The sequence below is a fragment of the Geotrypetes seraphini genome, chromosome 3, assembly GCF_902459505.1.
Source record: "Geotrypetes seraphini chromosome 3, aGeoSer1.1, whole genome shotgun sequence".
NCBI classification, from domain to species: domain Eukaryota; kingdom Metazoa; phylum Chordata; class Amphibia; order Gymnophiona; family Dermophiidae; genus Geotrypetes; species Geotrypetes seraphini.
Genome location: NC_047086.1, coordinates 357,823,072 through 357,846,650, shown reverse-complemented (window position 1 = coordinate 357,846,650; position 23,579 = coordinate 357,823,072). Strand labels below are relative to the sequence as shown.

Below are 23,579 nucleotides of genomic sequence, written 5' to 3'. Positions count from 1 at the left end.
CGGAGAACTTCCCATTTATGCCCACTCTCTGCTTTCGGTTTTCCAGCCATTTGCCTATCCATCTTTGTATATCTCCCTCTATGCCATGGCTTTGTAGTTTCCTGAGAAGTCTTTCGTGTGGAACTTTGTCGAACGCTTTCTGGAAGTCCAAGTATATTATGTCCACCGGCTTCCCACTATCAATTTGCTCGTTCACGGTCTCAAAAAATTGGAGTAAATTCGTCAAACATGATTTCCCTTTCCTGAATCCATGTTGACTGGGTTTCATCAAGTCGTGTGCGTCCAAGTGCCGGACTATGCTATCTTTTGATCAGTGCTTCAACCATCTTGCCGGGGACAGACGTAAGACTCACAGGCCTATAGTTGCCCGGTTCCCCTCTCGATCCTTTTTTGAAAATTGGCGTGACGTTCGCTATCCTCCAGTCGTCCGGTATCTGTCCAGTTCTGATTGTCAGGTTTGCAAGTTTTTGCAATAACTCTCCGATTTCAACCTTCAATTCCTTTAAGACTCTCGGGTGAATTCCATCCGGTCCAGGGGATTTGTCACTTTTAAGTTTGTCGATCTGATAGTATATCTGGTCTAAGTCCACTTCAACTGTGGTGAGGCTGTCTTCTTTTTCTCCTGCAAACACTTTCTCCGCTTCAGGTATTGTTGAGGTGTCCTCCTTCGTAAAGACGGACGCAAAGAAGGAATTTAGTTTGTCTGCGATTTGTTTATCTTCCTTGATGTACCCTTTTCTTCCCTGGTCGTCCAGGGGTCCCACTGCCTCTTTTGCAGGTTTTTTCCCTTTCGCGTATCTAAAGAAGGGCTTGAAGTTTTTGGCCTCCTGGGCTATTTTTTCCTCATATTCCTGTTTTGCATCCCTCACCGCCTTGTGACATTTCTTCTGATCATCTTTATGTTTGTTCCAGGCTTCGGTTGTCTTTATGCATTTCCATTTTTTGAAAGAGTCCTTCTTTTCTTTTATGGCTTCCTTCACCTGTATGGTAAGCCATGCCGGTTCTCTTTTGCTCTTTGTTCTCCGATCTTTGGAAATCCTCGGAATGTAGAGATCTTGTGCTTCTGTGATAGTATTTTTCAGTAGGGACCATGCCTGGTCTACCGTTTCAATTTGTCCACCATCTTCTCGAGTCGTTTTTCTACCATGGCTCTCATGCGATCGTATTTACCCTTTTTAAAGTTTAAGGTGGTGGTTAAGGTTTTGGCATGTTTCCCTTTTCCGATGTCAAGTTTAAAGTTGATTACATTGTGATCACTCGTTCCCAGCGGAACCATGGCTTCCACTTCTGTTAAGAGAAGAATATACTGTATAGCAAAGCTGAAAGAGACCAGGAAGAATAACAGGCATTGAAAAATGAGAGTTATTCCTAAATATTGTGTCTCTTTAATTCATTCAATTCTCCTCCCCCATTTGAGTTAGTGGTCTAAGGAAGATTGAATATGTTACTAGTAGCAGTTAACGCAAATAGTATTCTTTAATTTGTTTTCTTTCTGTTTACTTGTACAAGAAGAATGTTCTTGTGGATTATGTAAAAAATTTCAATAAATATAAAGAAAAAAAAAAAGAAAAATGAGAGTAAAAGAAAAGAGAGATTTAAATTTGCACATGACACTAAACTGTTCAAAGTTGTTAAAATGCATGCGGACTGTGAAAAACTGCAGGAAGACCTTAGGAAATTGGAAGACTGGATGTCCAAATGGCAGATGAAATGCAAAGTGGACAAATGCAAAGTGATGCACATTGGGAAGAATAACCCAAATCACAGTTACCGGATGCTAGGGTCCACCTTGGGGGTTAGCGCCCAAGAAAATGATCCGATAATAAAAATGTAAATTAAAAAAAGAAAGAAAATGATCTGGGTGTCATCGTAGAAAATACGATGAAATCTTCCGCTCAATATGTGGCGGTGGCCAAAAAAGCAAATAGGATGCTAGGAATTATTAAAAAAGGGATGTTAACAAGACTAAGAATGCTCTAATGCCCCTGTATTGTTCCATGGTGCGACCTCATTGGGAGTATTGCGTTCAATTCTGGTCTCCTTATCTCAAGAAAGATATAGTGGTACTAGAAAAGGTTCAAAGAAGAGCGACCAAGAAGGTAAAGGGGATGGAACTTCTCTCGGATGAGGAAAGACTAAAACGGTTAGGGCTCTTCAGCTTGGAAAAGAGATGGCTGAGGGGAGATATGATTGAAGTCTACAAAATCCTGAGCGGAGTGGAACAGGTACAAGTGGATCAATTTTTTCACTCCATCAAAAATTACAAAGACTAGTGGACACTCAAGTTACAGGGAAAAACCTTTAAAACCACTTGGAGGAAATTTTTTTCCACTCAGAGAATAGTTAAGCTCTAGAACGCGTTCCCAGAGGATGTGGTAAGAGCGGATAGCGTAGCTGGTTTTAAGAAAGGTTTGGACAAGTTCCTGGAGGAAAAGTTCATAATCTGTTATTGAGAAAGACATGAGGGAAGCCACTGCTTGCCCTGTATCGGTAGCATGGAATATTGCTACACCTTGAGTTTTGGCCAGGTACTAGTGACCTGGATTGGCTACTGTGAGAATGGGCTACTGGGCTTGATGGACCATTGGTCTGACCCAGTAAGGCTATTTTTATGTTCTTATCTTATGTTCTTATAAATAGGTCTATCTGAGGAGTCCCCTCAGAGAAAATATACTGAAGTAAGACCTTGGACTGGAGTATCCACTCATGGAGCGGAAGATATCTGCTGGGTTTAGCGGCAAGTGTATTTTGTGCTCCTTGAACATAGATAGCTTTGAGGAAAACGTTTTGGGGAATTGCCCAATTCCAAATCTACTCCGCTTCTTGACAGAGAGTCAGAGAGCCCATCCCTCCTTGATTGTTTGCTACAATGGTATGAGAAATTGTTATATAAACACACACTCTATAGTGGGAGTGCCACTCAATTATATTCAATTCTTTTGAACGTTACCTAAAACTTCTACTAGAAAAAGAATTGTTTATCTTAAATACCTTTAATTCTAAAAATTTAGCATATAAATTACAATGTATCAACCACACAGGCACAGGATATCAAAATTGCACAACAAATCAGCAAAAAATACTCCTTTAAAAAACAATGGAAGAAAGGAGTACTTATCTTCTCCAGAGTTGTTGTTACATCCTGGGCTCGGCTGTCGATTTCAAAGTGCTCCGTGCTTCAAACCAAAAAAAGTGAAAACAGTCCAACATCCTAAAAACCTCCACTTCTCAAAATACTCTTCAAATTTCTCAGTCCAATAATCCACGTTCAGTAATATAATCCTTCAATGCAATTCATAGTTTCAAATATCACAGACTTCCTCATTGTGAAGCAGAATTCACCAAGCGTTGGATTGTTCACCCACTAATGAGGAAGTCTGTGATATTTGAAACTATGAATTGCATTGAAGGATTATATTACTGAATGTGGATTATTGGACTGAGAAATTTGGAGAGTGTTTTGAGAAGTAGAGGTTTTGGGGACTTTGGACTGTTTTCACTTTTTTCGGTTTGAAGTACGGAGCACTTTGAAATCGACAGCCGAGCCCAGGATGTAACAACAACTCTGGAGAAGATAAGTACTCCTTTCTTCCATTGTTATGGAGTGACGGTTTTTTAAAGAAGTATTTTTTGCTGATTTGTTGTGCAATTTTGATATCCTGTGCCTGTGTGGTTGATATATTGTAATTTATATGCTAAATTTTTAGAATTAAAGGTATTTAAGATAAACAATTATTTTCCTAGTAGAAGTTTTACGAGAAATTGTTAGCCATACTAGGCGTCTCATAGTCCCTGACATTGCAGAAAGTCTAGATGACCTCTCAAAAGCATGATAGGCTGACCATGCTATAATAAACTAATAATGTTTAATACGAAATTAATAAATTAGTAAAAGTATAAAGAAGAAAAATATGATGAAAAGAAATGTTAGTATCAATTAAATATTAAATATTAATGTCATTGGGACTAATGAGGATTGAGACCGTTGCGAGTTATATTACTTGCACGGAGGTCTGAGGATCCCTATAGACATTAAAAAAATTATTTTGATATACTGTTATCACAAAGAAATTGTGGGAATGATTGTTATATGATTGGTTGATTGTTGGAAACTGAGAATTATTAATTGTTTATCATCATAGCCCAAGCATGTATGAACTCTGCATTAGGTTCAGTGTCAGCTTCCAAATTAACAGGCTAGGCTGTGCCCAGCTGCCAAATATATCCAAGAAAGGAAAGATCCACTGAAGAAAATCTTCCCCTGAAAAGTAGTTCCTGTAACAGTACGAAAGGAATGCCGTAAAACTCAGGCTTATATAAAGTAAGTGCCATCTGAATCCCATTGAAAATATGAATTATGTCTTCAAAAATATGAATTATGTCTTCAAAAAATCTTGGTACTGATCCTATGAAGACGATGAGGATCTATGAATATCTCTTATTTGGTGAAGAAGAGCGTCGATGCTTTGAAGCAGTGGATCAAATTTTTGATGGAGAAATGCCAATCTCAGAGAAGATCCAATGAGAAATAGCATGATGCTCCGATGGACAGCTGACATTGGTACCCTGAAGCCTTGCACTACTATGTTTAAGTGAGGCAATGCCGAGGGAGTCGATGCTAGCAGCAGCATTTTGTGCAAAGTAAGCATATTACCAAGCTCCCTCTGGAAGAACTCATGGAGTGTTTCCGAGAAACATGCACCGGTATTGCTCGTTCAACAGGCGGTACCCTCGATGCAGCACATTGCCACGGAGAGGGTGCCTCGATGAGTGCACAGCATGAAGGAGAAATGAAGAACAATGACGTCCCTGTTCAGTCTTCATCAAAAGACTTGATGCTGTTTAGATCTGCAACGCTAGGAAGCATGCACCGGTACTTATGACTCAACAGCCGGTACCATCGGTGCAGCAGGTTGTCTCGAAATGGATGACCTCGATGAGGATGCATACCATGAGGGAGAGATAACTTAGGAAGCTGGGGAGTGTTGGTGTCTTGATTGATCTGTGTCAAGAGACTCGATGCTACAGAGACCTATGATGCTAGTGGATGCTTCTGAGCTGGCTCCCCCAATGCTGGAAATTCGATGTCGATGCCAATGCAGAAGCTGTCAATGACAATGGCTAAGAAGATCTAGCGATGTCCATGGTTGCACTGAACAACTGCTCCTGCTAAGCTCGAAGGGGGCCTAAGAGAGCGCGTTTAAAGATAAACACTGAGTACAAGTCTCGATGCGGAGTCCAGGGCTTAAACTCTGAAGCCACCCATTATGAGGGTTGGTTACAGAAATAGACCGTTGACACATACTGCCTTTCTTAAAACCCATCAAAGGTTTCGACATGGACGGAAAAATTCTCTCACCACTATGAAACTCAATTTCGAAGTATGAAACTCGCCAAGGAAAAACCCCCAAGATATGGGAAAAAATGACAAAGATTTTTCTTCTTAACGAAAGGAAATAAAACCAAAAGAAAAAAGAAGAAAATTACATGTAGCGGGAAGGCAACGCTGACTGAATAGAGTTCAGTCAAAAAGATACTTCTTTGCTCTGTGGAAAAGAAGAACTGAGGTACCTCGAGCCTCTTTGGACAGGAAGGCAGTCACGCATGCGTGGTGCAGGTAATCACAAAGCTCTTAAATTTCAAAGTGACAGTTCACTTTTCAAACTGTCCGTACTGGGCTCCGTGGTTGACGTCACCCAAATGTGAGAATATGCTGCCTGCTTGTCCTAGGATAATGCGTGCTCTTAATGACCTCTGTTTCCACAGGGGGGGAAAACCCCAACCCAAAACAAAACCTTTCTGGGTGTTCATCTTTACTCTGTACACAGTACAAGATGGCACACAATAACCTCTGGAACAAATGGGAAAGAGAGTACAACACACATCATCATACACCTACCTCCTTTCATTCTGAAAAATAATGCCCTATGCAATAATTATTAAATAAAAAATCATGCATATGAGAAAACATAAGCTGGAAGAGATTATACAGCATATACTCACATCTCCATTTATGACCACACTAGGGCTGAGCCCATTGCCATTAGATTTTGACATCTTTTCTCCCTTTTCATTAAGAGTAAATCCATGGACCAACACAGTCCTGAGAAGAGAAAGACCTTAACAAATTAAATGAGTGCAGAAAATGCCATTCTTCATTCCCTTAAAAACTGACCTCAGCTAGGGCTTAATTTGCAGATAAAAAGGAAGTGGAACTGGGAGAAAGGCTTGGGTAGGCCAGTAGAAGAGGGGATAGATTAGGGATTAACTGTTCACTGCTCTGCTTCAGGCTCATAACCTACCTTCTTCCCTGCAGAATGCTTTTGGGGGGAGGGGGGGGGGTAAGAGCAGAATATCCTTGCTTCTCTAGTGTTTGGAAAAAAAAAAAAAAAAGTGGTGGAATTGTGATCCAGGTGGTTCTCTCACACATTAAACTCTGATCTCAGCACTCTCTCACCTCCCCAGGCAGATACTTCTATCTTCCCACCAATATTCCCTTACCAAAACACCAGCAGAATCCTCTACACCCCCTGACCCTTCTAATGTAAAAGGTAGGCACTCATTAGTCCCAGCGATTTCACTATTTTATCTCATCTCTGAAAACAATTAACCACAAACTGAACTGCCCTATTAAGAAGAGAAAAAATCATTTAAGATGAAGTCAGGGACAAAGACACATGGAATCTTGGGGGGTATAGGTCCCTTGAGTTCCACCTCAGGAACCCCTTAGGCACCAGACTGCACTATTACCACAGTTGGTGAGCCCAACCCAATGAAGAAATCCAGAATCTAAGTGAGTACAGAACAAACACAGCAGTCAGTGGTAGCACTTGGAGCCTCTAATGCAAGCATCGTGAGCATATTAGATTTGCAAAGGAGCATTTCCTGATACTGATGTCATGAAAATCAGCTTTGGAGGCAGTGCTAGCCCAGTGATATTCAACATGTCTATGGTACCAGCACTAGAAGCTCCAAGTGCTGCCGTTGACTACTGCATATTAGCCATGCTCACTTGCAGCATGCTGGATGCCTTTAGATGTTGAGTCTAGAGAATACCTTCTAGCTAAGGTATAATTAGTTTGAATTTTGGCTGAATGGGAACGGGAAGAGGGAAAAGCAAGTAAAACAGGTCCACATAACTATGTCGCAAAGAATTTTAAAATCTGAAAGATCTAGATTGGCCATAGTGAGGATGAGCTACTGGGGTTGGTAGCATGGAATGTTGCTACTATTTGGGGTTTTTCCAGGTACTAGTGACCTGGATTGGCCATAGTGAGGATGAGCTACAGGGTTTGGTAGCATACAATGTTGCTACTTTTGGGGTTTTTGCCAGGTCCTAGGGACCTGGATTGGCCACTGTGAGGACGGGCTACTTGGCTAGATGGATGGCTATTCTTGTTCTTATAGGAGCTCCACCAATTAATACACAGAATGATGGCTTGAACGTGACGTCAACAACACTGAAATGTGAAGTTAATGCCAAATGCGTACTATGGACTCGCTCGACCTTCAGTCAAACAGTCACGGTCTTGGTTGCAATCTTGAAACTTGGATTCACAGATCTGTTCTTCATTGACCCTGGGGTTAAGATAAACGGAGCATACTACCAGGATGTCCTCAACGCAGAAGCTGTTACCAGCGATCCATCGCATAGTGGGAGACTACTTTATCTTCCAACAGGACAATGCCCCAGCACATCAGACAGAGGACACCATAGAACAGCTACATCAAGAGAACCCAGACTTCATTGGCCCAGACCTCTGGCCTGCAAATTCACCAGACCTAAACCCAGTTGACTACCAGATCTGGGGGCTGATACAGGCACGTCTCTACCAGACAGCGATATCCAACGTCTGTTTGGGCTGAGCTGAAGCAGAGCGTTGCTAACAAGTTTATAGATTGGTGGCTGCCAATGCTGAAGGTGTGCCTTTATGCAAAGGGAGTGCACTTCGAACATCTGCTTAATTGAAACATTACTTTTTGACTTTATATTTTTCTGTAAGTTAAGCCATAAAATATTTTGATGTATTTTTATTTAGTTCACAATTCATTTTCACAAGGTAACATAGAAACATAGAGTATGACGGCAGAAAAGGGCCAGCGGCCCAACAAGTCTGCCCACTCAAGAACCCTCCCTCCATCGATAATCCATCTTTTAAGCATTCCTCTGGAGCGACCCCACCTGTCTGTCCCATCGTCCCTTGAAGTCGAGCATGGTACTGGCCTCGATTACCTGACGTGGAAGACCATTCCATCGATCAATTACCCTTTTGGTGAAGAAGTATTTACTGGTGTCCCCATGAAATCTTTCCCCCCTGAGTTTTAGTGGATGCCCTCTCGTCGCCATGGGACCCGTAAGAAAAAAGATTTCTTCCTCCACCTCAATGTAGCCCGTGATGTATTTGAATGTTTCTATCATGTCCCCCCTTTCTTTGCGCTCTTCAAGAGAATATAAGCGCAGCCTGCTCAAATGTTCTTCATATGGGAGATCTTTAAGTCCTGAGACCATCCTGGTGGCCATTCGCTGAATCGACTCCATTCTCTTCACATCCTTTTGATAATGTGGCCTCCAGGTGAGGTCTCACCATGGCTCTGTATAACGGCAGTATAACTTCAGGCTTTTGGCTAATAAAGCTCCTTCTGATGCAACCCAGCATTTGTCTAGCCTTTGCTGAAGCTTTTTCCACCTGATTGGCAGCTTTCATATCTTCCCGGATGATTACTCCCAAGTCCCGTTCTACTACAGTTCTTGTTAGGTTTTCACCATTCAGTGTGTATGTTCTGCATGGATTTCTGCTACCAAGGTGCATTACCTTACATTTTTTGGCATTAAAATTCAGTTGCCAAGTACTGGACCATTGTTCCAGTAAAAGTAGGTCCTGCTTCATAGAGTCGGGCACGGTTGCGCTGTCTGGTTCTGCTGCGCTGCCCACAATGTTGCATAGTTTAGCGTCATCGGCGAATAATGTAATTTTACCTCAAAGTCCCTGAGGCAGATCCCTTGCAAAGATATTAAATAGTATTGGGCCCAAGACCGAGCCCTGCGGCACTCCACTGGTCACTTCCGACATTTTTGAGGGAATACCGTTTACCATCACCCTTTGAAGTCTGCTGCTAAGCCAGTCTTCTACCATGCAGTCAGGGTTTCTCCTAGGCCCATCGTGTTCATCTTGTTCAATAACTTATGATGTGGGACACTATCAAAAGCCTTACTGAAGTCTAAATACACGATGTCTAGGGATTCTCCCCCATCCAGTTCTTTTGTTACCCAGTCAAAGAAGTTTATCAGATTGGATTGACAAGACCTTCCCTTCGTAAAGCCATGCTGGTGGGGATCCCTTAGCCCTTCGTCATCCAGAATCGTGTCCAATCTGTTTTTAATCAACATTTCCATGAGTTTACTCACTATTGATGCGAGACTCACCGGTCTGTAATTTTCGGCCTCTGCCCTGTATCCCTTTTTGTGAAGCGGAATAACGTTGGCAGTTTTCCAGTCCAAGGGAACTTTTCTCTTACTTAGGGAAAGATTGAAAAGCTCAGCTAACAGTTCTGCCAGGACATCTCTCAATTCCTGAAGTACTCTGGGGTGTAGATTATCCGGGCCCATAGCTTTGTTCACTTTTAGCTTTGCTAGTTCGTGGTAGACATTGCTTGCAATAAATTCAAAGTCCCAGAATGGGTCCTCCAAGCACCTCTTTGACTGTAGCTGAGGTCCGGACCCTGGCGCTTCGCAGGTGAAGACTAAGCATAAGTAGTTATTGAGTAGTTCTGCCTTGTCTGCGTTCGAGTCTACGAAGTTACCGTTAGGTTTCTTTAGGCGCACAATACCGCTTGTGTTCTTCTTCCTGTTGCTAACGTACTTAAAAAAGGATTTATCCCCTGTTTTAACCTGTCTTGCTATATTTTCTTCCATTCAGAGTTTGGACTCCCTGACTACCGTTTTAACATATCTAGATTTCGCCAGATAGGTTTTTTTAGCTTCCGGTCATTGTGATTGTTTATAGGTTACGAATGTTGTGGTGAGAAATATTTATAACATTTTATATCAACTTCATTGAGGACACAACATACTAAATTTCATAAGAATCAGCCGAGTTCTGTAGAAGATATGACAAAAAACATTTTGGTGTTTTTTGTTTTTTAATTCAGGTTCACAATGTATGTATATATCATCATATCTTAATATAGTCAGGCAGTCTATGTTTGAGCAATCTGGATTACAGGTGTACATAATACTTCACGATTTAACCTTTGGAAAACAGAGGGCTGCTTTTTCTCACTTTTTAACAAACCTAGGTCTGAGTTTACAAAACAATTCTAGAGGAGTGTCAATTTCTGTAATACATTTTGTAAAACCAGTTATGACAGGAAGTGCAGAATTTCAGTGATGCAATAAGCTGCTTAATGACAGTACAGTCTGGACGTACCCATATGGTGCCTTTTTCCTTGTTGCTGTGCTTGTTAAGAGTGAAGACTGAAACCAACCACCAAGCTGGTCATTTCCTTCCAGGTATAAATCTGCCTTTTGATCTGCACCTTAAGGGGAAAAAAAGGGATAACTAAAGACTACTACCGTGTTTCCCTGAAAATAAGACACTATCTTAAAATAATTTTGGGTCCAAAAAATGCACCAGGGCTTATTTTCAGGGGATGTCTTACTTTTTGGTGTGTGTACAACGATCATCTCTCACTCATCCCTTTGTGCAGTATCTTTCTATCCCTCCCTCCCATTCTCCCCTCCTGTGCAGAACCCCAAAAGCAATTTCATTGTGTTGCGTTAGATCTAATCTAATGTAAGCATTGTTCTTGTATGCCACATCTTCCCTATAAAATAGAGCTTTAAATGGTTAACAAATAAACAAATTACAGATCATCCTTAAACAAACTGAATTTCAGATTTCATAACATTTCTGAAATAAAGTCTTGAGATCTTTGTGGAAAAGATAATACATGGGCTTTTCTGAGGTAACTACAATACCAAACAGCTCCAAAGGATAAGCCACTTGCCTGTTTACTGTAATGGAAGCCTGTGCTGAAGTGTCTGGCACCATTTTGACAACTTTTAAAAGACTATTACACTCAGTGTTTGGGGTGTTGTAGCCCAACTAAAGCTAGCATTTGGGGCTAGAAATCCCAGGATTGCTGCAGTGGGTGATCTTCACTAATTTTGGGGTGTTGTACAGATAATATGAAGCCATTCCTCCATGCAGCAGAACTTCGACGACCTGCCAACCCATCTCCCTGCGCAGCATCTTTCCATCCCCCGTGCAGTAGAACCTCGATGACCCTTCCACCGTGAGGCCGACATATCTCCTTTCCAAACAGCAGTGGCGGCAGCACTGCACAGGTTGCTTCGCGGCCTTCTCCACCAGGACCTTCCCTGTGCTATGTCACTGACATCAGTATCCCTGAATGGGCTGAATGACAGCGCTGATTGGATGGCCTTGATAGATTAGAGGGTGGTGCTCTATGGGGCTTTATGGGACACCTATAGCAGAGAAAGATTGTGAACAACGTCAGGGTTAGTGTAATTAAATTCTCTGTATGGAGACGCCACGGCTATTATTAAATGCTTGCCAGCTGTAAGAATACTCTCCTAGCAATACTGCAAACCAGCTAGGCAACACTGACTGTTCAGTATAACTTTATTTGCTTAGTACAGCATGTAAGTTTGTTTTATTTTATATCTGGGGATGTTTTGATGGTAATTCGACCATTATTTCCGGTGCAGTTGCAATATGCTGGATCAAACCCCCGTCACTGAAGAAAGTTTTTGAAATGCGACGGAAGGGGTAGAGATTTTTGTAATAACAACAGCAACAGAAAGATAAGTAGAACATATCACAATATGGTTATCTAAAAAATTTTTTTTTTGTAAATCTTTATTCATTTTCATATCTTTCAACAAGTGTACAATAGTCAATCAAAAATTTGTACAAATCACTTGACATTCTCAATTATTATTGCCAAAATCATATAAAAGAACCCCCCTCCCCATCCCATCCAATAGAAATATACTAATTATAACATATATCATACATCCCCACCCCCCACTAAATATAATCTTATGTAATAAAAAGGTGTCTAAGGTGTCTGATCATTCGAATATGTAATCAATGGCCCCCATTTTTTAAAAAAATTATCATAATTTCTTTCCTGTAAAGCAAGCATTCTCTCCATTTTATAAATATGACAAACTGAATTCCACCAAAAGGTATAATTAAGTTAGTATAATCCTTCCAATTTCCCGTAATATGCTGAATGGCAACCCCTGTCAGTATTAGCAAAAGTTTATTATTGTGTGTTGAAAGTTGACTCTTTAATCTCATAGATGTTCCAAATAAAATAGTATCATAAGATATGGCAACATGATTTTCTAACAGTGAATTAATTTGGGACCAAATTGACTTCCAAAAGGCATTGATAAAAGGGACAGAACAAAAGTAAATGATCTATCTAAATTACAATGCCAGCACCTATTAGACCTAGAGCTATCCAACTTTTGTAAACGAACTGGGGCCCAAAAAGCTCTATGCACAAAAAGAACCAAGTTTGTCTCATAGATGCTGACCTTGTACCTTTTAACCTCCAAGACCAAAGTTGTGGCCACTGAGAAGCAGAAATTTGATGCTTAGTCTCAATGCTCCAAATATCCCTAAGACCAGTTTTTTGTTTTTTATTCAAATATCCATACAACAATTTATACCACTGTGCGGCTTGGTGACCCAAGAAATCTGCCTGAAAGCATAGGAATTCCAAACTATACTGAGTATTAAAACCTTTCCATTCAGGAAACCCCTCCTGAATAGCCTGCTTCAGCTGCAACCACTTAAAACTTTGTGTTTTATCGAAACCAAATTTATGTTGATCTGTGAAAAACTAAGAAGCAAACTATTAGAAACAACATCATTTAATGTCCGTATACCTGCACTAATCCAATGCTTCCAGACGATTTGAAATCCGCCAATTTTAATCTTGGAGTTTAGCCAAATGGATTGATTTAATGATTTAGAAATTGGATTTGGTGAAAGATTACTAACATAACGTAAAGTTCTCCATGTATCAAGCAAAATTCTATTTTCTTTATATTTCCTAGGCAATTTTATACTTATAAGATGAGATAAATGCAAAGGAAACAGGAGTCGCCATTCTATATACAGCCAATCTGGGACATTCTCCAAGAGTTCTGGGAGGATCTAATACATACCCTGTCTTAATTTTGGAAAATTTACCCCACCCTCCACAATTGTCTTTTGTAAAGTTACTAAAGCAATTCTGAGTCTTTTACCCAAGCAAACAAATTTAGTAAGAATACCATTTAACTTTTAGTAAAATAACCCTGAAAAAAAATTGGTATCATACTCATTTGATAACAAACCACAGGCAATATCATCATTTTAATAGTTTGAACTCTTCCCCATCAAGAAAGATGCAAAAGATTCCAATGTTCACACATTTCTGATATTTTCTTTAATAAAAATTTTTCATTCTCTTTCACTGTATCTTCTATTGTGTTTTTAATAGTAATACCTAAGTATTTTAATCCATCTTCTTTCCAAACAAACGAAAATGATTCAAATAACCCTTTGGTACAATGAACATTGAGTGGAAGAACTTCAGACTTACTCCAATTGATCTTATATCCATAAAATCTTCCAAACTTCTCTATTAATTCAAGTAAACATGGAATGGTAATTTCTGGGTCTCTCAAATAAAGCAGAATATCATCCGCATAAGCAGAAAGCTTATACTCCCAATTCAAATAAGGAATACCTCGTATCCCCTTTGCTTGGTTAATAGCTATTAACAAGAGTTCCAAAACAACATCAAAGAGCAGAGGAGATAAAGGACAACCCTGTCTAACTCCCCTTAGCAAGTTAAACTGTTCTGACAAATTATTGTTAATATATAATCTTGCACCAGGAGAGCTATACAGTGTCTGAATCATTTGAATAAATCCAGAACCTATACCAAACCATTCTAAAGCCTGATACATAAAAGTCCATTCAACTCTATCAAAGGCTTTTTCTGCATCCAAGGAGATAAAAAAAGCCGGATCATTCATGTTTTTTGTCAAATTTAGAGAATGAAAAGCCAATCTAGTGTTATTAGAAGAATGTCTCTTTGCAACAAATCCTGTTTGATGAGTATCAATAATAAAAGAGCTTTAGCCAAACGTAAAGCCAATACTTTAGCAATAAGTTTTCCATCCACATTTATTAATGATATAGGCCTGTAATTTGAAACCAAAGTAGAATCTTTGTTTGTTTAGGCAAAACAATAATCAATGAATCAGTCATAGTACCTGTAACACAACCATTATTCAGTTGATATTGATATAAATTTAACAAATATGGCAAAAGGGTAATTTGAAATGATTTATAAAACTCAACAGTATATCCATCCCCACCTGGAGCGGATCCAACTCTAAGAGATTTCAATGCTATTTCTAATTCTTTTAAAGATATAGGTTCTTCTAAACTTCTTTTTATATGATCAGGAATCTTTGGTCCATTAAATCAATTTAAAAATTCTAAACCATCTTGTTCACTGTTTCCATAAGACTCAGAAGAATACAATTCCTTATAAAAATTAAAAAATTGCTGTAAAATATGCTCATTTTTAGTATGCAAACTTCCTTGTATATCTTTAATTACAATAATTTTAGTTTTCCTCTTTTTTGCTTTAAGATAATTTGCAAGTAATCTTCCTGCCCACATCTTACGCAGACTCTGGTATATCTAACCCAGACCCAGGATCCAGAACAAACCTCAGCTGGAAACAATTCTCACCAATTAACTGGCAAACCTTTAATACCTACTACAACAAATACACCCACTCCTTCTGTAAACTGGACACATGTCCCCCAAACATCATGAAAACTGCCCCGAGCCACTTCAAAGCAAACATGATGACATGGATCAACTCCCTTCTATCCACAGGAAACTTCCCACCAGAGCAAGGGCACATCATGATTACCCCTATCATTAAAAACGCAAAAGAATCACCAAATTCCCCCTCCAATTACAGACCGATCGCAAGCATCCCCCTATTCACCAAAATAACAGAAGGGGTGGTAAAAGCTGAACTCTCCTCATACCTAGATAAATTCAATATCCTAAGCGACTATCAATCAGGCTTTCGCGCAACCACAGCACTGAAACCATCATAGCCGCCCTTCTTGACCATCTCCACACACTCTTTAGCCAAGGCTCTAGTGCCTTGATCATACAACTAGACCTAAGCAGTGCCTTCGACCTGGTCGACCACACCATTTTCCTGGATTGTCTGACACACATAGGCATCTCTGATCAGGTCCTCAACTAGTTTCAGAGGTTCCTAAAAAATAGATCCTACAAAGTACTCCAGAACAACTCTTTCTCGTACAGCTGGGACAACACTTGCGGGGTCCCGCAGGGCTCCCCACTGTCCCCCACTCTGTTCAATATCTACCTGGCCTCCCTAGGCAACCTCCTACTTACCCTCAAGCTCAAATTTTTCATCTATGCAGACGACATCACAATACTCATTCCTCTTAACCGTTTCTCACCAGAACTACTCGATTACATTACAAACATCTTCAACCAGATTGAACTCTGGATGCTAGCATTCAGGCAGAAACTAAACTCCGACAAAACAAAATTCTTCCTTGCCACCCCCAATGACAAAATCAAGGATACCACAATTCAACTGAAAGGAAGGACTTTCCCCCTCGAAAACACCGTAAAAATTCTATGAGTCACGCTCGATAAAAAGCTATCCTTAGAAACTCACACCGACCTCATTGTCAGGAAATGTTTCTCGGTACTCTGGAAACTACGGACTATAAAAAAATACTTCAACAACACCGCCTTCAGCCTACTAGTGCAATCTGCCATTCTCAGTATACTAGACTACTGTAATATTATCTACCTAAACTCCACAAAGAAAACTACCAGGAGACTAAAACTGATCCAAAATACCGCCGTTCGTCTCATCTTTGGCCTAAAGAAATGGGATCATATCACCCCTTTCTATCACCAACTTCACTGGCTGCCTTTTGAATCCAGAGTACTTTTCAAATTCGCATGCTTCTGCTACAAATCGGTAAATGGCCTCTCACCAAGTTACATCAACCCCCTCTTTAGCCTTTACTGCACCAACAAAAAATCCCGCAGAATTCAACTGTTCGCCTACCCCTCACTAAAGCTTTGTCATCTCAATAGTTTCCTAGACAAAACCTTTGCCTTCCTAGCAGCCAAGATGAACCCATGGCTCGCCCAAATGATACTCGAGGCCCCCACTTACCTCGGCTTCAGAAAAACTCTCAAAACTTACCTATTCAACAAACAAGACCCGTAACCGCCCCTCTCCGGTATTACCGGGCCCCTCTCGTGGCCCTCTCCCCCCCTCCTAAACGCTTTCTTCCCTCTCTTCTACCCTCTCCCTTCTTCATCAGCCAAGTTCGGCTAAATTTGTTGTTAATCTAATAAACTGTTGTAAACGGCATGTCAATGCGGATCCTAATGTAATTATTGTGAACTGCCTAGAACTCGAAGGGTAGGGCGATATATAAGAATAAAATTATTATTATTATTATAATACTGAGTTTGCTGATAAAACAAATCTTTCCTTACAAATTGAGAAGATATCTCATTATATTTGGCTTTTGCTTTTAATAAACTTTGCAAAGTATGTTGTTCCCATCTATTAATTAATCTTCCAATCTTTTAATTTCATACTCTAATTCAGAAAATTGTTTTTTGAGTTGTTTTTTTAATATATGCCGAATAAGAAATAATATTACCTCTCATAGTTGCCTTAAATGCATCCCATAATGTATCAATACTTATATCCACAGAGGTATTAAGTTGAAAAAACTCATTCATTTTTAATTTAAAATCTCCAAGAAATTTAGAATCAGCAAGCAAAGCATTAGCAAATCTCCAAATTGGTTTAGAACAAACTTGATCATCAGATGCCAACTCGATCCACACCCCACCATGATCAGACAAAATTATAGAATCTATAACAGCTTTTGTCACACGCTGAACTAATCTATTAGAAACAAAAATATAATCTTGAAAAGGAGTTGTGGACCTGTGAACAAAAAGAAAACTCTCGATCATTAAAATGAAGAATACACCATATGTCTATTAAATCACAAAACTGTATTAAATTATCTAACCCTAACGATTTTATAATTTTACTTGGTTTTTAATCCATAATTGGATCCATTATAGCATTGAAATCTCCAGCCACTACTAAATTAGAAGCAGCCAGTGGTAGTAATAACTGTTGTAAATGTTTGAAAAATTCCACTTGATTCGAATTTGGAGCGTACACATTGAATAAATCCAGGGTAGTATTTCCCATAACCATTTTCACATGCACCCAGCGTCCTAAAGGATCCGAAGCAATCAATTGAAAATCAGCTGAACATTTCCTATTCACTAAAATAGCAACCACAGCCTTTTTTCCTACTGCTGGAGCAAAAAAACACTTAGAAACCCAACCTCCTTTTAATTTCTTAGATTCTATTAATGACAGATGTGAGTCTTGTATAAAATATATATTAGCATTTTGCTTCTGAAGGAAAGCTAGCATTTTCCTCCTTTTGATTATCTCGTATATAAACCAACAATACTCTGCAAATTTGTTAATATTGAAATGACCAGACACCATCACACCCAATAAATTTAATAATAACTCAAAATAATGCAATACCCCCCCATCAATTATACATCCTTTACCCCTAAAACTAATTAAATCCCCACCCCTCCACCCTCTCAAACCTCCCCCTAAAAATGATTGTCTTTGAATATGCATAGTACATATAATCACATTACCCCCCCAGGCAACTTAATAATCATATCCTTATCCATCTTCTTAAAAAAAAAATATTAATATGATGCAAATTCATTAATATCCTGAACATTAATAATACAAATAAAGCTCCCATATAGTAGAATAATCCCAAAATCAATCCTATATAATTGATCTAAAACACTTACACTCAATAAACATGAATATAAATAATAATTAATAAACCAGCAACTAATTCCCAAATTAATAGAAACAAAACTTCATTATGAATCAACCAATTTTTCCCCCAAAAAGGACTTATAAAATAAACTCATGAAATTATCTCCAATCATTATAATTATAATATAACTATTGCATTCCCTATAAAAAGATAATTAAAATAGATAACTCATATATGCAACTTAATATATTTGAACCATAAGTCAAACGCAAATTCATACATCAATCAAAAAGAAAATTTTAAATAAAATCAATAAAATCAGCAGATTAAATCAAATTTCAATAAATCATGATCCATTAAAACCACATCTTATTACATCTTAACAATTAAAAATCTGTTCATACTATTAAATTGAATTATTATCAATTAACTACCACCATAGTTCATACAATCATTGTATGACAGCTCTAATAAACCTTACAAAAAAGAAAATCTAAAAGAAAAGAGCTCCACAAGAATCAATATTTAATATGCTACACACTCATGTTATAGAAGAAAATAGCTATAAATAACACTTCCAGAAATTTTCATTAAATTATAACAAAAACCTATTTCCACCAGTTAAAAATAAAAATTAATCCCATACATCAATGTATCAGGACAAAAGAAACACAGAAATCCTAAAATCTTAATAGGACAAACATAAACTTTGCTTCTTTTCTTCTATTCTATTCCTATTATCTCTAATGATCCTTTATGTAACCATTGGTTCCGAAGTAAGCAGAAAATCCTTTAATTTCTCTGGATCCTCAAAGTAAACGGATTTATTTCCAGATGTAACCCTCATCTTGGCAGGATAGTATAGACAATATTTATATCCTTTTTCTTTCAGCTGAGGTCTAAGCTGCAGAAATTGCTGCCTTATAACTGCAGTGTTCTTAGCAAAATCTGACAAGAAAAGTAATTTAGACCCCTTATAGTTAAGATTTTTATCCGCTTTGGCCAAACTCAAAATTTCAAAGGCTTGCTGAAATCTTAATAACTTGAAAATAAGTGGTCTTGGCTTTGCTTGATTAGTGGACTGTTGAGATGGAATTCTATGAACTCTTTCAATTTCCAGGGAGAATTTTGAGCTCAACTGTAACAACTTAGGAAGTAAATTTTCCAGAAATTGAATAGGATTCCCCCCCCTCCAAATTCTCCGCCAAGCCAAGCCAATTATTTTTACATTCTTTCTACGCCCACGGTTCTCATAGTCTTCAATTTGCATTTGTAGGACTTTAATAGATTTAGTATCCTCCTTGCATTGTGCAGCTGTTATCTCTAGCTGCTCCATTTTAGATTCTAACAGTCACACGCTGATTAGCCAACTCCATTTGTTTATTAGTGTGAACCACCTCCTCCTTTACTTCCTGAATGCTGTCTGCATTACTCTGAATCATCCGCTGTACTTTTCTGAGCTCTGCCATAATTACTTTTTTGTCCAACTCCTCCTCTTCCGGCAATGGAGCTTTCGGCGGCATCACCTGATCGTGCTTAACACGCTTCGCCGTACCCGACATGCCAAAAGCTGCAAAAGTATATAACAGAAGCCCCAAAGAAGATGAAAGGTATATTTTAATATTCAATTAGTGGCCTGGTATAATGGAGCAGCGCGACTACACCTCCATCTCGTGCGCGCGCCAAGCCACGCCCCGGTTATCTAAAAATTATAAGTTATTCATAAATTTGAAATACAAAGAAAAATACAAAAAAATAATATAAAGGACCTATGAAGATGCCTGCCGGCTTTCTGAGGTTCAAAGAAATCCATATTATAAAGTTCCCAGACAATGAGCTTTACTTTATGAATTACAGCGCTTTGCAGTGTGTTATAGTTACACACAGGTTTCCAAGTTTATTTCATCTTTGATATACCGTTTATTAAAAACATACCAACATACAGGTATTTTTTTTTTGCCCACAGGTATTTAAACATCTCTATCATATCTCCCCTTTTCCGCCATTTTTTCCAAAGTATACATATTGAAATCTTTAAGTCTGTCCCTATACTCCTAATGATGAAGACCACCGACCATTTTAGAAGCCTTCCTCTGGACCTACTCCATCCTGTTTATTTTTTTGAAGGAGCAGTCTCCAGAATTGTATATGATATTCTTTTTTTTTTTTTAAATTTAATATTTATTGAGTTTTAATAATTGACAATAGTTATAAGTCAATAAGCAAACATACACTGTACATTGAAATAAATCACTTTCCAAAATTCTTAAGAAAATCAAACTATACAAAGCATTGTTAGTCCACAATGTATATTGGAGATGAAGTTAAGGAAAAAACTGAAATAAAACATTTAGGAAATTAAATAAAAGACAATAAAGAGGCGATCTGACTGCTCTTGAACAATCTATTGAGCTAATTTGAAAACAGAGAAGCTCATGATGACTCTCTATCTGAGATAAACTTAGATAACTGTTGTGGTTCATAAAATACATATCTATTTCCTTCAAATGTCATAACACACTTACAGGGGTATCTTAGAACAAAGGTTGCCCCTATTTGTACAGCCTGAGGTCTTAATACCAAAAACTGTTTTCTTCTTCTCTGGGTTGGACGAGATATATCAGGGTACATCCTAATTATGTTTGTCATAAACGGAACATCTTTATGCTTAAAAAACATCCTAAGCATCCAGTCCCTATCCGAATCAATTGCAAACTGTACTATTAAAGTAGCTGGGACCTGAATCTCAGTATCTGATCTCTCTAAAATCTGAGTCAAATCCAAACTATCAGCAGATAAATTCTGCTGATCTAGGTTTGGATTTTGAGGTTTAATTCTTTTTAAAAGGTAATATATTTTTGAGAGAGGCGGATACGAGATTTCTGGTACTTTCAAAATTTCTGACAAATATCTTTTAAACATAGTAAGGGCAGTTGTGGATTGTACTTTTGGAAAATTAATAATCCGAAGATTATTCCTCCTAATAGAGTTTTCCAGCATTTCTTGTTTAAAGTGCAAGCTAGCACTGTCCTTAACCCAAGTCAGGGCTTGTACTTCCAAAGTTTTTACTTTAGTCTCAGTGTCACTCATTTTGTTCTCCAGACTTGATACCTTATTTTTAAGTTCCAAATTTTCTGAAAGAACAGTAGTACAGCGTGAAGATAACTGTTGAATTTGACTCCCCAGAGAAGTTTGCATATTTGATATGGCTTCCCATATGGATTCCATTGTAATTACCTTAGGCCTTTGCAAGGGGACAATCTCAGTTCCAATATGCCCTGTTGTGACCATAGTTTCAGTAACCACTCCAGAAATCAGGGAAAGTTCATGGGCTCCCAAAATACCTGGAGCCTCCTGAATAGTTGAAGAGAGTACTTGAGCTTGCTGAGTTCTCTGAACCGCTTCCTGCGATCCTAAGGGCTCCTCCTTCCCCCATACCGGGTTAGTCCTCCCACTCCGAGAGGACAGCAAGAGGGCATCCCGAGCCGGCACGTCGGCAAACGACTCCTCCGTTGCTACGGGGCAGGCAGGCGGTCTACGCTCATCCGGAGAAAGAATGACTGCCTCAAAGGAGAGATCCTGCACCTCAGCTTGTGCGGTCTCTCCAGCCGAGGATACCTCCGGTTGTGGCGTTCGCGAGCCATGTTCCACGAAGGAATCCATTGGCCCCGATGGTGCCGCTACTTCAACGGGAAAAACCCGAACCTTTGACTTCCTTTTCACCATAATTCAATTCCACCACGAGAACGACGGCGTCTCCGCAAACATTCAGATCGCCATCTTAGGTAAGCTCCACCCATGATATTCTAAATGAGGTCTCACCAGAGTCTTATACAGGGGCATTAATACCCCCTGCAATACCTGTCCCTATGCATCCTAGCATCTTCCTAACTTTTGCCGTTACCCTTTTCAACTTGTTTGGTCACCTTAAGATAATCACATACTATAAAAGGCAGGGCAGCTGAGAGAAAATCTGGGGTCCGGTACAAAGATTTTTGAGATGACATTTTTTTTTTTGTTTTGTAATTCTTTATTGATTTTCAATACAATACAAAGTGCAGAAAATTTTCAAACAAGTAATACAAAGAACAGCACTTGCATCAAAATATATTTCCTCCCCCTCCCTCCCTGGATGAGTGTGAAAAACAAGTAAGAATTAAAAGCTTATACCATTAATCTGATTTAACAAATTCCGTTAATGGACCCCATATTGCTCTAAATCATTTATGATGTCCCAATATTTCCAAATTCATTTTTTCGTATTTATCTCACCAAAAGGAAAAATTTAGCCTGTCCCAGTTGACATGTTTAAGGCTGGAACCTGAAATGAAATTATAGAACATAGAAATTTGCAGTATTGCTATCGAAAATTATGTTAGTGGTTCTAAAGTTAGGACAATATTGCTATTGTCTTTCCGCTAACCATCAAGCCATTTATAGTCTCGAATTTCTCGATAATGTAGACAAAAAGACACGCGATGTCAGTGGGTCCTTTATGCTACAATTACAGCATTTACAGGGAACTTTCTTTACCTGTGGAATTATTTCTTCCTTCGCTGTCCTGTAAAGTCTTCTTTTAAGTCCATGATGAATCAACGTGGTTTGTGTCTCATTTTCTTCTTCCTCCAAGGATTCAGTGGGAAAGCAAGGAGGAGTTATCCAAACAATAAGTTTGAAGCTAGGAATGAACATATGAGAACACTCGTTGATAGTCACTTTCACAAGCTTTTGTTTGTTAAATCTTGAATGCACCGTATTATATCACTCAAAAGTATTTAATCATTGTCACGGCCTTCTATTGCTTCACGCTCACACAACGCTTCGCAATCTTGTACGCAAAACTTCTCGCGCCGTTCTTTGTCTTAGTTTGTAAGGATGTCTCCTTCTCAAGATGATACGTTTCAGTTTCATGACGTTTTTTGGGCTTCAATGGGCCCCCTTGAGCTTCATAGGCCCTGGAGCAATGTACCGGCTGTACCCCCTCTCCTCGGGCCTGATAAAAGGTGATGGTATCCTGTGTGTTCATTATACTTCAAAACTACTCTGTAGACAAAGCAAGACTTTATAACACATTTCAACAAAAAGTACTAGTAGTTCTTTTTCTACTGTATGCTTTCGTATAAATCCTCGGAACACATGGAAAACAGCCACTCTTAAGAGTAAGGTTACATATGATTTCAAATAGAATAGGAGGTTGCTGGTTCATGCAGGAGAATCCCGAGCTAGAAAAGTGTCCTGTACAACACATCTCTAGGGCTTTCACCTGCCCACTGCATCAAAGTCAAGCAAGGAAGACAATAGCCAGAGCATAATTTTGGTGCTCTCCCCCCCCCCACACACACTTATGCTCTGTGTGGTTACACCACCCACACATAGTTTACTAAGGCTCTGGGTTCATGAGGTCCATGTCTCATAAATATAACAGCAAGAAAAAAGGGTCCAAAACAGAAGTCTAGGTCTCTTTTGTTTTGGAAAGCTCTAAAAACTTTCTTGTTTACTAAACACTTTGGAAACTAAGCCATTCTAGATCTCATTCTTCTTTTATATTTATGTACTATATTTACATTATTGTAAACCGAGTCGAGCACCTTTTGGTTGAAGACCTGGTTTATAA

General features: G+C 38.9%; 1 protein-coding gene across 3 annotated transcripts in view; it reads right to left on the bottom strand.

Moving 5' to 3' along the window:
- IARS2 (isoleucyl-tRNA synthetase 2, mitochondrial) overlaps positions 1-23,579 on the bottom strand; it is a 160,624-nt gene that overhangs the window by 22,405 nt on the left and 114,640 nt on the right. For all 3 annotated transcript variants that reach the window (XM_033936093.1, XM_033936091.1, XM_033936092.1), the window contains exons 15-16: positions 10,428-10,536; positions 6,004-6,103 (exon numbers count right to left, since the gene is read on the bottom strand). In XM_033936093.1, coding sequence (XP_033791984.1) covers positions 6,004-6,103; positions 10,428-10,536 — 209 coding nt within the window. The remainder of the gene's footprint in view (positions 1-6,003; positions 6,104-10,427; positions 10,537-23,579) is intronic.